General features: G+C 37.0%; 1 protein-coding gene across 1 annotated transcript in view; it reads right to left on the reverse strand.

The window, feature by feature from the left end:
• Positions 1-1,742: 1,742 nt before the first annotated feature.
• The window catches only part of xpr1b (xenotropic and polytropic retrovirus receptor 1b), a 41,258-nt gene continuing 25,423 nt past the window's right edge, over positions 1,743-17,577 (reverse strand). Inside the window, exons 4-15 of the mRNA XM_073849010.1 lie at positions 15,613-15,833; positions 13,930-14,079; positions 13,250-13,333; positions 13,079-13,160; positions 12,701-12,894; positions 10,856-11,035; positions 10,547-10,715; positions 10,264-10,458; positions 9,851-10,011; positions 9,604-9,743; positions 5,362-5,583; positions 1,743-3,231 (exon numbers count right to left, since the gene is read on the reverse strand). Of these exons, the coding sequence (XP_073705111.1) occupies positions 3,177-3,231; positions 5,362-5,583; positions 9,604-9,743; positions 9,851-10,011; positions 10,264-10,458; positions 10,547-10,715; positions 10,856-11,035; positions 12,701-12,894; positions 13,079-13,160; positions 13,250-13,333; positions 13,930-14,079; positions 15,613-15,833 (1,853 nt within the window). The 3' untranslated portion in view covers positions 1,743-3,176. The remainder of the gene's footprint in view (positions 3,232-5,361; positions 5,584-9,603; positions 9,744-9,850; positions 10,012-10,263; positions 10,459-10,546; positions 10,716-10,855; positions 11,036-12,700; positions 12,895-13,078; positions 13,161-13,249; positions 13,334-13,929; positions 14,080-15,612; positions 15,834-17,577) is intronic.

A 17,577-nucleotide genomic window follows, 5' to 3' on the forward strand; every position in this document is an offset into this window, starting at 1 on the left:
ATCTTCAGAAGACAAATTAAGATATTTTTGATAAAAGCCAAGAGCTTTCTGACCTTGCATAGACAGCAAAGCATCTGACACATACTAGGCCCAGAAAGGTAGTAAGGACATCGTTAAAATACTCCATGTGACATCAGTGGTGTAAATAGTTCAAATAAAGTAAGGCTGGGAAAAGAAATTCCATGTCAGAACACTGGCTCCTGGGTCAGCAGTGCCACGATTATACACTGTGGTACTCTCCTGAACGTGCGGAAAGAAATTGTTGAATGAAATCATTATTTTTGTTTTCTTTGCACACAAAAAGTATTCTTGTAGTTTCAGAACATTACGGTTGAACCACTGGACTATTTTACCAATGTCCTTACTACCTTTATGGGCCTTGAAAGTGTCAGTTGCATTGCTGTCTATGCAGGGTCAAGAAGCAGTTGGATTTTATCAAAAACATCTTTGTGTTCTGAAGATAAACGAAGGTCTTAGGGGTTTGGGAACAAAACAGAATTTTCATTTTGGGGTAAACTACAGTGAGGGAAACAATTATTTGATTCCCCGCTGATTTTGCCCACTGACAAAGAATAGATGAGTCTAAAATTTGAATGGTAGGTTTATTTTAACAGTGAGCGACAGAATAAAAAAAAAAAATACAGAAAAAAGGCATTTCAAAAAAAGTTCTAAATTGATTTGCACCGCCAAACGGTGGGGATGGTGTTCTTGGGGTTACAGGCAGCATTCGTCCTGCTCCAAACACAGCAAGTTGAGTTGATGCCAAAGAACTCGACTTCGGTCTCATCTGACCACAACACTTTCACCCAGTTCTCCTCTGAATCATTCAGATGTTCTTCTGCAAACTTCAGACGGGCCTGTACATGTGCTTTCTTGAGCAGGGGGACCTTGTGGGTGCTGCAGGATTTCAGTCCTTCTTGGCATAGTGTGTTACCAATTGTTTTCTTGGTGACTATGGTCCCAGTTGCCTTGAGATCATTGACAAGATCCTCCCGTGTAGTTCTGGGCTGATTCCTTACCATTCCCATGATCATTGAAACCCCACAAGGTGAGATCTTGCATGAAGCCTGAGGGATCGAGGGAGACGAACAGTTATTTTGTGTTTTCTTCCATTTGCGAATAATCACACCAACTGTTGTCACCTTCTCACCAAGCTGCTTGGCGATGGTCTTGTAGCCCATTCCAGCCTTGTGTAGGTCTACAATCTTGTCCCTGACATCCTTGGACAGCTCTTTGGTCTTGGCAATAGTGGAGAGTTTGGAATCGATTGATTGATTGCTTCTGTGGACAGGTGTCTTTTATACAGGTAACAAGCTGAGATTATGAGCACTGCTTTTAAGAGAGCTCTTTACCTGTATAAAAGACACCCGGGAGCCAGAAGTCTTGCTGACTGATAGAGGATCAAATATTTATTTCACTCATTAAAATGCAAATCAATTTATAACTTTTTTTAAAATGCGTTTTTCTGGATTTCTTCGTTGTTATTCTCTCACTGTTCAAATAAACCTACCATTAAAATTATAAACTGATCAATTCTTTGTCAGTGGGGAAATTAACAAAATCAGCAGGGCATCAAATAATTGATATATTCAGCTTTAAGTTGAAATCAAAGAGCTTTTGATTGATCTCACATTTCATAGCTGTAACATGCTAAATAAGGTAATCTTGTCTTTTTTTCTGATTTAGAAACATAAATCTTAAACGCCAGTCGAAAATGAGTACAAATGCCAAGAGAAAGCATCAACAGAGAAACCTTGTTTTTATTTTTGGTCCAAGCGTTTACTTGGGACAGTAGTACATGACATAATATGTGAGGTGTAGCCGGTGATTTTTTTGAGTATTGCATGAATGTGCGACTGCTGTACTTCCTGTCTTACCGCGGTCTCGTTCACAGACAGCCAGGCTTTCAGAGGTACAAATACAGATTTTTTGATTGGAATGGATTATCAACCATCTTATGAGAACTACCTGGGCATAATCGTTTAGAAACCCATCCTTACATAATTGATCACACTGAATTGAATGCGACAACCTTTGCAACAAATTTTGCAAACGATTCACACAAACTCATTGTGCTCGTGTATCAGCCAAAGCTTCAGCTAAAGAAGAAAAGGAAGGTGTTGTTTCATCCAGGAACCTCTGAAACCCTCAGGTGGTCTAAGAATTGGTCAAACTCTGGAAGACATTGACTAAAAATTAAACAGAAGATCACAGACATGGAATGCTACTTCAGTGGAATGTGATTGGTGAACAATATTTAACCAACTTTTCGAGACAACAAACTTGAGTTTCAGGATAACACATGAGGAATGGTTCTGATATTTGGCTTGCTCTTAACATGAGCCTGACACTTTTAAAGCAAAGGGTTTTCTTCACTTACCTCTTCAACCCGGATTGACTTTAAGACACATGAAGGAACAATGTTTTAAAATAAACATTTAAAATTCCCATTTGGCATTTTAGAGCATGCAACTACATTGGTGATTTTGGTTTAAATCAACAAGTATGTAATAAATATAAATCAAATTGGTTTTTTTCTTTCAGAGCCACCTGAGGGTTGGTCAAAAGCATGCAGAGGTCCTGGGTAAAGGTCCAAGGTAAATCCTTGATGTATTTTAAAGATTTCCTTTAAAGCAAAGTTCAAGGCATCTCTCCTTCACATAAATAACAATGAAATGTACATTCAAAAAAAATACAAGTATAAATTGCCATTTTCAAGAATGAGGGTAAACCAGTCCAGGTGTCTGCTACGTGAATGTCTTTAAACCCTCATCAAGAAGTCTTTAAAGGAAGTATCCAAACCGATTGATTGATTGATCACGATTGCTGTGATGACATGTCCACAGTCCGGTGTTTGATTTACATGAGCGCATCCCATCAAGCGGTTTGTGAGCTATATACACCGTCCATTGAATTCAATTTTTGCTTCTTCCACATAATGGATCTTCACAAAAATGATCAAGGCAGTAATGAAGGAATCAAAAACAGTACAGTAACTAAGAAGTGGCCGCTCCTGTTGCGTGTGTGAGTCAGTGAGGTCTAGGTGTGAAATGTGTGAGTGTGTGTAGTCAGGCAGCTTTGTGATGGATTGATTGGATAGCTTCTGGAGAGTCGAGGCTCACTGAGGTCTATGGTCCTATAAAAAGCAACTTCTCAAGCCACTGTGGACGCGAGGGTCAGGTGTCGTCATCGGTGTCCTCTATGAGGACTTTGGTGTCTCGGACCTTTGATCTAAAAGTGAAAAAAGAAAAATCCTTGAGTTTCTTCAAACTGAATGAAAACCCATTAGGGCATCTGTATGATGGTGCTCAGAGGCTTACAAGGCACTTTCCACAAACAGGGTCCCTGATTTCCTGTTAGCTTTTATTAAAGGCATAAACCCTTTATTAAAATGTTCTTTAGAGAGTGAACTATTAAATGTTTAAATAAAATAAAAAACAAACAAACCATTACCTCAACTCATGTACATAATAAACAAATTTAACTAGGGATGCACCGAAATGAAAACTCTTGGCCGAAGCTGAACAAAATTAAACACCTGGCCAAAGGCCGAAGGCCAATTACCAAACATTCGATGCATCCCTAAATTAAACCTTGTTTTCATGGTTGTTTTAAGAAGCTTTTTTTCAACTACAAACTAACATTTGGTCCTAAACTGCATGACACCTTTGCCAAATCTGTTTTTTTTTTTTGCCATTTCATTTTTTAATAGAAATGTTAAAATGTCAATACTATCCATTTTTTTTTTGTGGTTTCATGTCCTATTTTGCTACATCTTTTATGGAAAGTGCCACTAAAACTGTTGAGGTCTATTTAATTTTGCTAATACTTCAGTTTCAAGAGGAAGTTGCAAGGATAATAAGTGGATAACAAAACCAGTGGCTCTCAACCAAGACGACTAAAATCATTTAAAATAAGATAAAAGCAGCATCAAAATGAGCCAAAACAACTAAAACTCATCTAATTTTTTTTATTCACCCCTTAAGAATATTAAATAAACACTACCAGTCAAGTTTTTTTAAATGTTTTTTTTTAAAGAATTCTCTTTTGCCCGCCAAGCCTGCATTTATTTGATCCAAAATACAGCAAAAGCAGTAATATTGTGAAATATTTTTACTATTTAAAATAACTGTTTTCTATTTGAATATATTTTAAAATGTAATTTATTCCTGTGATCAAAGCAAAAATTTTAGAATCAGTCTTCAGTGTCACATGATCCTTTAAAAATCATACTAATATGCTGTTTTGCTGTTCAAGAAACATTATTATTATTATTACCACCAATATTTAAAACAGTTGAGTACTTTTTTTTCAAGATTCTTTGATAAATAGAAAGATTCAAAGATCAGCATTTATCTGAAATAAAACACTATACCATTCAAAACACTGGAGTAATTATAATCTGATCTTTTTTTTCTTTTGGGAAAGAAATTATAGAAATTAACACGTTTATTTAACAAAGATGCTTTAAATTGATCAAAAGTGATGATATAGACATTTATAATGTTACAACATATTTCTATTTCAGATAAATGCTATTCTTTTGATCTTTCTATTCATCAAAGAAACCTGAAAAACATATATGCGGCTGTTTAAAACATAATAATAAATGTTTTTTGAGCAGCAAATCAGATTTCTGAAGGATCATGTGACTGGAGCAATGATACTAAAAATTCAGCTTTGAAATCACAGGAATAAATTACATTTTTAAATATATTCATACAGAAAACAGTCAAAGTTGTACTGTTTTTGCTGTACTTTGGATCAAATGCAGGCTTGGTGAACGGAAGAGACTTCGTAAAAAAAAAAAACTTGTTGACTGGTAGTGTATGATGTAGCTTCATTTTTAAAAGAGTGATTTCTGCAAAAGCCATGTTATTTATTAAATCTTTAAACTCCATAGGTCTTTTTAGAATGAATATTAATTTTCTAGTTAGCTTTATAATATTTTATTGAATACAAATTGTGAATAAAAAAAATCCTTAACCTTAATTCTTATCCAGTAAATCACAAATATCTGGAAAAGCCAGGTGAATGAATTGGTTAAAAAGAATAGAATGCCTAAAGAACGTTCATTCCTTAAAACAACTTGACTCCTGGAATGTAATTTACAGAAATCAGTCCTGTCAGCCTTTGAATATTGTTGTGGACAAAGGGGGGGATCCAAAAAGATTGAGAACAGCTGATTTAAACCAATCTGACAACACATTCCCAAATCTTTTCATGTTTGAAATTAAATTCTGGTCATTTAGATTCATCTGGGGTTTCGATAAAGTCCCTTGTACTACCTACTGGTTTTGCTGTACAAATTTTATTCTTATGTATTCATGTCTGGATTTGTGTCTGTGAGGTTGAACGTACTGGGAGGAGAGGCGTGGTCTTCTCAAGGACATGCTGTAGCTTCTCTTCCAGTTCTTCTTGCCCTGCCTGTTCCTCACACCATCCTCCTGGTCCATCATCTGCTCCAGCAGCGTCTGGTCGTCTGCATTTAGAGGCGCTACTGAAATGTCCCGCACAGCTCTGAACTCACCACAGTTATTGAGGTGCTCGTTTTCCAGACGGAAGAAGTTCCAAACAAAGCGCCTAAAACAGACAACGGATTACGGGAGTGGGTTACTTTACTGTTTGATTGCTGAAAATTCATATGGCATTAATTCAAGCAGACACTGATGGGGATGGAGGCCTGATAAATATAAACTGAGTGAATGGATAGATTCCAGTCACAGGTCAATAAAGCATTCCTGTAATGCTAAAATACAGAAAAGCTGACACAAAAAAAACCTGTCCATCATTTTAAAGAGTTGAACTACTAAAGAATTAGATTACCCAAAAATGAAAATTTCCTAAAACAATGTCACCCTTAAAGTGCAGTAGGACATCTCGGAAAATGCTATGTTTAGCCTGATAGCACTGAAAGCAAATGTCCCACCCTCCCTGCAAATCACCGCCCACCGTCCCTGAATGCATCTACGCACACAGACCAGACGACCAGAGACAACAATTCCTACAATACATTGTAACAGAGTTGAAATGTTCAACAGCCCAGATAGGAAAACTGTGTGGTGCTATTAATGCACAGGAGAAGAGAAGAGGATGTATTTTCCCAGAGTTTAATAAAACGCCTCATGCTTCGACACATACATGGGGGGTTCGAGCGAGGAAAAATGTACACAAGCAGGCATTCAACTCAGGTTACAAACACAAAGGCAATTACAGGGCCAAGCACTAGGCAAAGAAACCATCAGAACAAGTGCAGCAATGAGAAATTGACGTCAATTGACGCCACAAATGGGTGGAAAATCATAACAACCATTAGCAATACAATATAATTGGTTATCACTTTTGATAAGGTGGCACTGTCTCTAAATGTTTTGAATACTTTCAGGTCATGGTCTCGATGGTATATGCAAAGGTTCATAATGGTACACCAATGCATTGGTAAAAATGTAGCATTTTCTATCATAAAAATCTATTGAAGTCGATGGCAATTTCACGTTTTGTTTAATTATCCCGCCACCAAGAGGCACAATCCCACCAAACTATTTATGTGTCCTTAGAGTGTGCTCATATATATATATATATATATATATATGGGTGTCAAATTTGGTGAAAATACCTAATTTTGTTTTGGAGACATTTTTATATTTGAGAAGAGAAAAAATTACAGATGACTGACTTTGCATTTTTTTGCCACTTACTATAACAGTTTTGGCAATTAGGCATTAGAGTATAGCCGGCACCCTATGTTTCCAAATTTCCTACGGTGGTTTCATGACGATCGGAGTAACGGTTTCTGAGATATTGACAAATGTTTTAAGAGCTTAAATGCAACGTTGCACAAACCATAAGGTAACTCTCGTGAAAAATAAGTAGACCACACCCAAAGTTATAAGCATGTGATTATGGCTCAAATATTTTCAGGTTCCTTCAGGGCATCATGGTAATGACCCATACCAAGTTTCGTAATGATACGTCAATGTGTTCGTAAAATGTAGCATTGTATAACAAATTAGGGTATGGTTCGACTTGGCATGATGTACCGAATATAAAGATTTTTGTTATAAGTACAAAATAGCAATTTTCTTATCTCCTGACCAATAGGTGGCACTGCCCCGAAACACTGCAGGTAACCTTAGGCCGTGCTTGTTATAACACACACCATATTGAGTTTGGTCTCAATATGCAAAACGGTTGCAGAGATATGGCCTCATAACCATTTTTGAATACTTTTTTGTAGAATTAGTTTGTGCATTATTTGAGAACGGTTTGACTAATCAACTTAAATTCCATAACTTTCTGCCAGCATGGTCTGAAGATGATCAAAGCCAATTATGGTGAAAATCAGACAAACCGTTTAGGACGAGTTTGAAAAAGTAGGTTTTACGAACTATTAAAAATAGAAAAAGCTCAACCTTACAATTTTTTTTAATTTATTTTGGACTTCATTCGATTCGGCATGACCCAAGGATTCAGAGAATTTTTTTTTTTGCATTTTGTGCCTTACGGTTCAAAAGTTATTAGCATAAACATGAGAGAAATTTTGGACAAGGGGTGGCGCTAGAAAGTTTGAAGTAGAACTTGGCCCGTAATAAAAAAAAGAAAAAAAAAAAAAAAAAAAAAAAAAAAAAAAAAAGAGAGATGGACGTCAGTAGAGCGAGTTATCTCTTCAACTTTCCAGAATGTACAGACACAAGTTATGCACATGCGCAGTTGTCAGTCTGCCACAAAACTACCATAAATGCTCTAGTGGCCGTTCCAACATCACATGTCATTAACCGTGAGAACACTTTATAGTACAGTTAGTAAAAGTATTACAATACCAGGAAGGATGATCAGGTTGTTGATGTTTGCCTGCCATTCTCGCATTGTCTGCACAGCATACGTGAATGCGCTGAGGACGTATGCTGTCTGCGCGAACACGGTGCACAGAGGTATGCAAATACATATGATAACAGGCAGGTAGGACAGCCTATCGTAATTTTCGGACCGAACATTTTGATTGGAAGAACATTTCTTGGTCCTACGCCTTCCACAGAATATATAAATACATACAAATACATTTAGACCACTTAACTTAATGATTGCTATCAGGATGTGAAAAGACTTTCAACCAGCATAAAAATGATTTTGAAGACAATCACCATCCAAGTTGTAGATGAGTTTGTTTCTTCACCAGAACAGATTTGATGGATTGTTTATTATAAACACAGCTTTTTTCCTTCAGAAGACATTTGATTAACTGGAGTGGTGTGGATTACTGTGATTATCAATTGCTTTGATTCTCATTCTGACGGCACCCATTCACTTGCAGAGGACCCATTAGTGAGCAAGTGATGTAATGGTAAATTTCTCAAAATTTCTGATGAAGAAACCAACTCATCTACAGTTGAGGTGAAGTTTACATACACCTTGAAGAATTTGCAAAATGTTAAATATTTTACAAAAATAAGAGAGATCATACAAAATGCATGCTATTTTTAATTTAGTACTGACCCGAAAAAGATGTTTCATTTAAAGTCCACAAGAGAAAATAATAGTTGAATTTATAAAAATGTACACTTGATTCTTAATATTGTTGTTACCTAAATGATCCACAGCACATTTTTTTTTTGTTTAGTGATAGTTTTTCATAAGTTCCTTGTTTGTCCCGAACAGTTAAACTGCCCACTGTTCTTCAGAAAAATCCTTCAAGTCCCACAAATTCTTTAGTGTATTTGAACCCTTTCCAACAATGACTATGATTTTGAGATCCATCTTTTCACACTGAGGACAACTGAGGGACTCATATGCAACTATTACAGAAGGTTCAAATGCTCACTGATGTTCCAGAAGGAAACACGATGCATTAAGAAAACTTTCTAAATTTGAAGATGAGGGTAAATCTAACTTTTGTCTTTTGGAGAACATAAAGGTATCTTTTGTAGCCTCTGAAGGGTAGTATTGTGTTTTTCATTGTGTTTCCTTCTTAAGCATCAGTGAGCATTTGTAGCTTATGTAACAGTTGCATACGAGTCCCTCAGTTGTCCTCAGTGTGAAAAGATGGATCTCAAAATCACACAATCATTGTTGGAAAGTTCAAATTCACAAAAATACTGAAAAACCAAAGAATTTGTAGGACCTGAAGGATTTTTCTGAAGAACAGCGGGCAGTTTAACTGTTCAGGACAAACAATTGACTCATTAAGAACAATCATTAAACCAAAAAAGAAATCACAGTTGTGGATCACAACACAGTATTAAGAATCAAGTGTATGTCAACTTTTGCACAGGGTAATTTTAATAAATTCAAATATTATTTTCTCTTGTGGACTATATGTAAATGTCTTTTATGTGACATATCTTATTCAGGTCAGTACTAAATAAAATAAAAAAAAATTACATGCATTTTGTATGACCCCAATTATTTTGGTAATATAAAGTTTATGTAAACTTTTGACCCTTAACTGCATATCTTGGACAGCTTGAGGGTGAGGAAATTTTCAACATACTATAATTTTTTGGGGAAAACTCTTCTTTTAACCACAGATCGTGGGGAGAAAAGGTTATGTATATATATATATGTGTGTGTGTGTGTGTGTGTGGATATATATGCTGGTATGCTCACCTGAAGACCTCCAGTGGTGCGAGGACAGTTGCCAAAATATCAGAAATGTTCGGGAATGTAGTCACAACACCAAGAGAAAGTGGAATGGTCCATGCAAAGCGCAAGATTACATCTTCTATTATGGCACAGTAGTAGTAAGCCTGTTCAAAGAGAGCACAAAAATCAAAACAACAACTTTGTACATGCTGTGGACTGTTCTAATTAAAAGTATTTAAATGGTAAAACTAACAGCGTGTGTATTTCTTACTTTCTGTGGATATACAATCTCCTCTCTGAGGAGGGTGTTCTCCCCTGCGTTACGGTCGAAAAGACCCCAATCCATCTTCAGGTCCCACAATAAGGTGTAGCAGGAGTTAACGATCTTGCAGGCAATTAGCAGGTAGAAGAAGACCTGACCTTCCTGAAGAGCTAATGATAATAGAAAGGGAGTGACGTAAGAGAACATTACAAACACAGGACTGTACGTTTAGCTGCATGGTGTTCCTCATGGTTCAGTGTGTGGTCCGCTTTTACTTTGTGAACAATATCACCAACCACATTCTACCTGACATACAATGTCTTTCAAACTTGTTTTGAGTGAAAACAAAAAATGTCATGTTGGGTAAACAAAGAATTTCAAACAGTATCCAAAGCAAAGAATGCAACAGCTCATGTGCTTACTTTCATGCGTCTTATAGAGTGCAGAAAAGATGACCACAAAGAATGTAGTGGAGTATTTGCCAGCGTTGGCCAGGTGAGGGAAGGCACGCTTTGTGTCCCGGTAACGCCTCAGGCACTGCACAAACCGGAACCAGGCAGGCAAACACTGGATTACAGCTCGTAATCCATAAGAATATGAGTGACATATCCCTCCACCTGATTTGAAAGAAAAAAAACTGTCATTAACAACTGCCCAATTTAAACCTTTTTAAATCTGCAAAGACATTAATGTGCATCAAGATACCCTCTTTAATCGACAGTTCCCCCTCAGACTTGGACCAGTTCAGCTCCATGCTGTAAAAGCAGATCATGTACTCCAGGTCCATCAGAACCACTACTAGAGAATTGAGCTGGTCAGCCAGCCAGAAATCTGCAAACCCCACTCTGTGAAATGGTGCTGTGACCACTCGAAACTATGAACAGAAAAAGGTAGATGATAAAGCAGGAGAAAAGAGGAAATGACCAACTTAACTTACAAATGGAATATTCATTTTTCATAAAAGTGTGACAAATTCAGTCGTGTGTTATGAAAAGGGATTCTCCTGGCTCTTACCAGTAATTTGAGCAGCCAGAAGCGAGATTTGTAGTAGCACGTTTTGAATGGGTTGATAAGGAAGAAAAAGAAGAACCCATAGAGAGCTAGAGGGTTCGCTTGGATAGGGATCATTGTGAACTTAGCGAAGAGGCAAGACAGAATACTAACACACCAAAGAACTCCAAGGAAACCGGCAATCTGCACAAAAACAGAGAGAAATAAATGTATAAATCTGGTTAGTTTTATTTGATTTGATTTGACAGGAGTTCTGCACTGGTAAATCTCTAAATGTATAAAGTAGCTGTCAAAATAAATCGGAGGGATCTGTGATTATTTAAACAAACTGTTCTTTTTTCAAAAACTTTCAAAAATCTTTTAATTAAAAAAGCTAAACGGAATCAAGGACACAAAAATGATGCAACAGCATTATGTTTAACCATCTCTTGCCAACGCCATACAAATGTATTACTTTACAGTCTAATAAACACAGTAAAAAAATTAAAGAATTCTCTTCTGCTCACCAATCCTGCATTTATTTGATCCAAAATACAGCAAAAGCAGCAATATTGTGATCTTTTTTACTATTTAAAATAAGTGCTTTCTTTTTGATGATATTTTAAAATGTAATTTATTCCTGTGATCAAAGCTAAATTTTCAGCATAATTTCTCCAAACATCAGTGTCACATGACCCTTTAAGATTTGCTGTCCAAGAAACATTTTTTAATATTACTTTTATCAATATTTAAAACAGTTGAGTCATTTTTTCCCTGGATTTTATTGATGAATAGAAAGATCCTAATATCAGCATTTATCTAAAAAAAGCATTTTAAAACATACCATTCAAAAGCTTGGAGTCAGTCATTTTTTTTTACTTTTATTTAGCAAGGATGCTTTAATAAAAAGTGATGATAAAGACATTTATAATGTTACAAAAGAAATTTGTATTTTAGATTAGGGGTGCCCATCCCTGTTCCTGAAGATCTACCTACCTGCAGACTTTAGTTCTAGCCCAGCTCCAACACAGCTGTCTGTAATTATCAAGTGCTACCTAAGAGATTAATGCCGCGTTCCAGGCAACCCGTTACCCGTGTTTTTCCAACCTCCTACCCGTGAAAGTGCACTGGAGCGGCAGTCAAACCCGTGAATTCCCACCCGTGAACTCGTACTAGATCAATGTACTCCCAGTTCCGAGTTCTGACATAACATAGCCCGCGAAACAACAATATCAGCCTCTAGGGGTGCGGTGTTTATGCAAATAGCACACGGTGGAAAAATAGAGTTTAGGACAATATAAGGTTGCAATCAAATTATTAATAATATAGAAATAATAAATGCGCTTAAGCAGTTTGGTGTGACTTGTCTGGAACGCTACAAAGTCGTGAGTCATAGTTTGAAGTTGTGATTTACAAGCTCAAAAACTTGCGTGGAACGCAGCATAATAAGCTTGTTTTAGGTGTGTTTGATTAGGGTTGGAGCTGAACTTTGTAGGATGGTAGATTTCCAGGAACAGGGTTGGGCACCCCTGTTTTAGATAAATGCAGTTCTACTGAACTTTCTATTGATCGAAGAAACCAGAAAAAAAATCTACTCATTTGTTTTAAACATAAATATTTTTTTAGCAGCATTTTCAAATAGAAATTTTACTGTTTTTGCTGTACTTTGGATTAAATAAATGCAGGTTTGGTGAGCAGAAGACATTAAACATTAAAGATTTTACTGTTCAAACACTTTTGACTGGTAGTGCATCTTAATTTCACAAAACAGTTGTGAAATTACCTTTTTTTGAAAAAAAAAAAAAAACAAAGCAAAAAAAACACAACTATTTAATTGTTCAAAAACTTTAACCACAGATTTCTAATTACCTCAAACAGATGTTGGTGGGACAGGTTGTTGCGGGGATTGAGCTCGAATATTAAGACATGGTTTACTCCAGCTTGCCTCCAGCCATATGTGTTGATGCCCAATAAAAAAAGGAACTCGATGAGCAGGAAACCACCTCGATAAATTCTCACCAGGGGCCAAACATTCTCATTTCCTTCAACGAGTTTAACAACACCTACAGATGTGCAAAACATATAATTGTCAAAATAACCAAACTACTGAATACTCAAAAAAGATTAATTTGTTATATGTCTCTGATTTGGTGAATGAACTTTAGAGATGGTTGAAAAATATTAGACCTCATTAAGTAACCAAAAGCAAACCTTCATTTAAATTGCAGTTGATGAGAGGTTATATACCTGTGATGATGACCGTGACTATTAAAGCGACGAAGACACCACAGTAGAGTCCTACTCTAAAAGTGGTCCATGCTGGTGCAGGCTAAGATAAAGAGAACAGGATGGTGATGTTCATGTCCTTTTACCAGTACTAACAGAAGGTGTTTTACTAAAAGTCACAGAGTGTCCTACCTGTGCTGCTCCCAGTGGGGGAACTCTGAGCCTCTTCATAGCTCTCTGACGGTCTCCTCCTTCCAACTCTGTGGTAACAAGGCCCTGGGGATTTGAGAACATGCTGTCAGGATAACTAACCACTGTACTAGTTTGATCAGATAGTCACAATTTAATTGTTCTTTAAAGCAGAGAGAGGTTTCTTTTTTGTATGAAATCCTTATACAGTCCAGATTTCTTCAACATCTCACACCATCACAATTTATTTACTAATCACTACAGTTTAGAAAATGGTAACAAAATATGACAAGAACTCAGAGTTAAACTGTGTCAGAACAAATGTACAATCAAGCAAAAATTATTCAGACAACTGTTAATATGACAATATTTACACAATTATCAATACGTTGTTGACCAATTACCAAGCAATGCTTAATTTTGTTTAGCCTGTGGTGTAAAATGGTCAAAGCGTCAGAATTTTTGGTCCTACATTTTTATCAATTTTACTGGTAGTCCACTGTATGAAGAATTTTTAGGTATAATATGTCACAGTTTACTTTATTTTGCTATCCTTACTTACATAAATGAACTATATTGTCCTGCACCTACTAGTAAAAAACATCACAAATGATATCTGGTGTCTCAATAAATTGTGGTTTGACTGTATTTCAGGTGGAAGGAGACATTTAAATGTATGGTACCTCGGTTTCAGAGATGAGCTGAGTGATCTTCTTACAGGTGTAAAAAGGAGCCACTTCAACATGGGCCACACGCCAATCGGCGCCTCGTGCCGTCTCAAAGATCTTGTCATGTTTCTTCAAAATCTTCCGAAAGCCTGTGAAGTTTAGATTCTGAGAGGGAGAAACCATTAACACTTTAAATGAGCTTGTCATCTAAAAGGCAAAGGACAGCCAATCAGAAATAGACGAAAGAACTTTCAGACTAGATTTGACGCTAGTTTGATAATAATAAAGTGGGAATTACTGAAAAAGATGTGAGCAATCAATAAGAACTGAGCACTAAGGTTTGTAAACCATAGCCTAAATGTGACCCTGGGCCACAAAACCAGTTGTAAGTAGCACAGGATATTTTTAGCAAAAGCCAACAATGAAATTTCGATTTCAGCTTCAAACGATCATGAAAATACAGCAATCGAGATGAAACGATTATTTCGGTCCCTTTCCATTGGTGCGCTTTCGCTCCTCCATAAAAGCCTAATTTCACATGCAAATCAGCAAAATCATGTAACATGACTTTCATAAAACGGTACGTGATTGATTAATTAATGTTTCTTTGATGTTTGTTGTTTTTAAAAGCGTGAAAGAAAACTTGCATTGTTCTGTGTTTGCGCTCAGAGACAGAGCAGAACACGGCAATGTAAAGTTATCTTTTAACTCAAGGTGTGCATACACCTTGCAAATACACGGAAAAATATTTCAAAATGAGGCGCTTGGTGATTATTCATGTAAACCCTTGTCAGTTTGTCTTAAATCAGTGGTTCTCAACTCCAGTCCTCAAGGCCCACTGCCCACATTTTGTATGTTTCTGAGTCTGACACACTCAGTTCAGTTCATGAATCTTTCTTCTAATGAGCTGATGATCAAAATCAGGTGCCTTAAATGAGGAAGACATACAAAATGTGCAGAGCAGTGGGCCCCGAGGACTGGAGTTGAGAAACACTGTCTTAAATGATCATAAACAGTTGAGAATGAAAATATGCGTGTAACAGTATATTGGATCTGTGTTTTTTCAAATAATTACATTCAATTTATTTAGTAGGCTGTTAGACAACTTTAGACTTGCATTAAAGTATTCAGTATTTTTTTTTTATTTGTATCTTTTTTTTCTGCTGTATTGCTATCTTTAAATTAATCACTAATATGAAGTTTTGGACCCAGTCATAATCGCGTTAAATAATCGTGATTACAATATTGACCAAAATAATCGTGATTATCATTTTTGCCATAATCGAGCAGCCCTAGCCAACAATACATCGTATGGGTGAAAATTATCGATTTTTCTTTTATGCCAAAATCATTAAGATATTAAGTAAAGATCATGTTCCATGAAGATATCTTGGAAAATTTCTACAATAAATCTATTAAAGCTTAATTTTTGATTGGTAATATGTATTGTTAAGAACTTCCTTTGGACAAGGTGATTTGCTTAATATTTAGATTCTTTTGCACCCTCAGATTGCAGATTTTCAAATAGTTGTATCTCGGCCATATATTGTCATATCCTAACAAACCAAATATCGACGAAAAGAATATTTATTCAGCTTTAATTACAAATCTTAAGAAAATAGACCCTTATGTTTTGTAGTCTACTATGTCTACTAGTTGTGGTACAGGGTCACAAATGTTTCTTGCATGCTTTCAGACCTGGTAGTTCTGCAGCAGGATGAGGCTGAGGTAGAACTCGCTGAAGGCCAACTGCAGATCTTTGATATTGCGGTGTTTGCAGCGCTCCTGCTGTGACAGGTGGAAGACAGTACGACGGCGGCGCAGACTTGTGGCTCGGCTGCTCTCTCGCTGTGCGTCCAGAGAGGACTGCAGCTCATTCTGCAGCGTGGCGAATCGCCGCTGTGCTTCTGCAAGCTTCTCTGTGACAAAAAAGAATAGAAATTTTGTCATTATGTGATGCTGCTAGACGGATGGAATGCATATTCCTGCTTGAATTGTAAACATTACATGACCAGGGCTCTGCACAAATAACAAGGTTGGTACAGATTCTGCAAAATGAAATTCAACCAGAGATCTCACTTATCAAACAATGTCAAATTCTAAAAAAGATAAAAACATACTAACAAAAAAAAGTATTATAATTCAAGAAAGTACTACAAAGTATACTACACTTTTACTACAGTAAAACCACAAATAATTAAATTTTCTTTTTCTTTCTTTAATAACCGTACCACCTTAAAGGCTAACTATTGCCAAAATGCGACCTGTTTTTTTACTGTATTTTTACTCGCATAATTACGACAAACGAGCCGTTTTTGAGATTAACCGTGATTTCGTTTTGTGGTCAATGGCCGGTAAATTGGAGTACTAGGGGCATAACTTTGAGCGCATCAAAATCGATATTTTTACAACACTAAGGCGGCTCGACACACCATGAAACTTTGCTCGAAGTATCGCCTGGGTCTCTACGCATGAACTCGAGCATTGAGAACATTGTTTGTGTACACAGAGTTTACTAAAAAGAAAGGTTTTGAACAACTCACTTACACTGTTTGGGTTTCCACTTGCAGCCATCTTGCCAGTCAAGAGGTGTCGATCTCCGAATGCGAATGAATGGACTCCATAGGACGAAATATTAGGCTTATATGAGGCTCTTTTTACAACTAGAAGGTTAATATTGTTTTTCACTTGCGACAAAACAACGAATTAGCCTTGCATTTATATGGAAATATGCTTTAGGAGCTATCCATCCTCGCATTCGGAGATCGACACCTCTTGACTGACAAGACGGCCGCGAGAGGAAACTCAAATAGTGAAAGTGAGTTGTTCAAAAACTTTCTTTTTAGTAAACTCTGTGTACACAAACAATGTTCTCAATTAGAGGTCGATTGGCGGAACTATCTAGCCTGGAAAAATCCAGACCCTAATCTATTAAGATTATGGGTCTGGGATCGAGCAATGAAAACTGCCTAACTCGAGGGGCGGCACCAAGCATGCATTTGAAACTCTAACTGCACGCAATTGGATAACGCCACGACCAATCACAACAATACACGCTTAGCTACCAGCAGAGCTAAATGATGTTTCATTAACAAAGTTCGGGAGAAGCGCGTCAGATGCTTAGCGTAAACATCACAAGTCAATCAGCGCCATAGGTTTAAATACAGCTGACTCACCTCAATTCACTCGATGGTTTATCAGTAAACCTCCACCACCCCATCTCATCACTCCGAGTTCTCACTACTCCTATTGGGGGGTAACGTACTCTGGGTTCGGGCCACTCCCGAGCTCGGAGCCCTTCACCGGACAGCACGCCAAACATGCACTACTATTCTCTGGCTAATTATATGTAAGCGTGAACTCGTGAACTGATAGATTAAACTCTTGCCGTATCCAGTCGGCAAAACAGCAAAAACGTCCTTCTTGCAAAGGAACGATTCAAGTTTTCGGTTTTCTGTTCCTCTTTTATATGGAAAGCCAAGTCTAACTCATTCATTGTAGCGGCCAAAGCCGTTTCAAACAACTTGTTGTTCATCTGTAGCGACAGCGATCTTTCAAAGTTTACTATATGATTCGGACATCACAGTGCTGTCATCATCAGCTTAGCTCGCCTCTGGCCCGCCTACATCAGATACACCGATTTGATTGGTTCCCACTATTGCT

This window comes from Garra rufa, chromosome 10 (assembly GCF_049309525.1).
Source record: "Garra rufa chromosome 10, GarRuf1.0, whole genome shotgun sequence".
Lineage (NCBI taxonomy): Eukaryota > Metazoa > Chordata > Actinopteri > Cypriniformes > Cyprinidae > Garra > Garra rufa.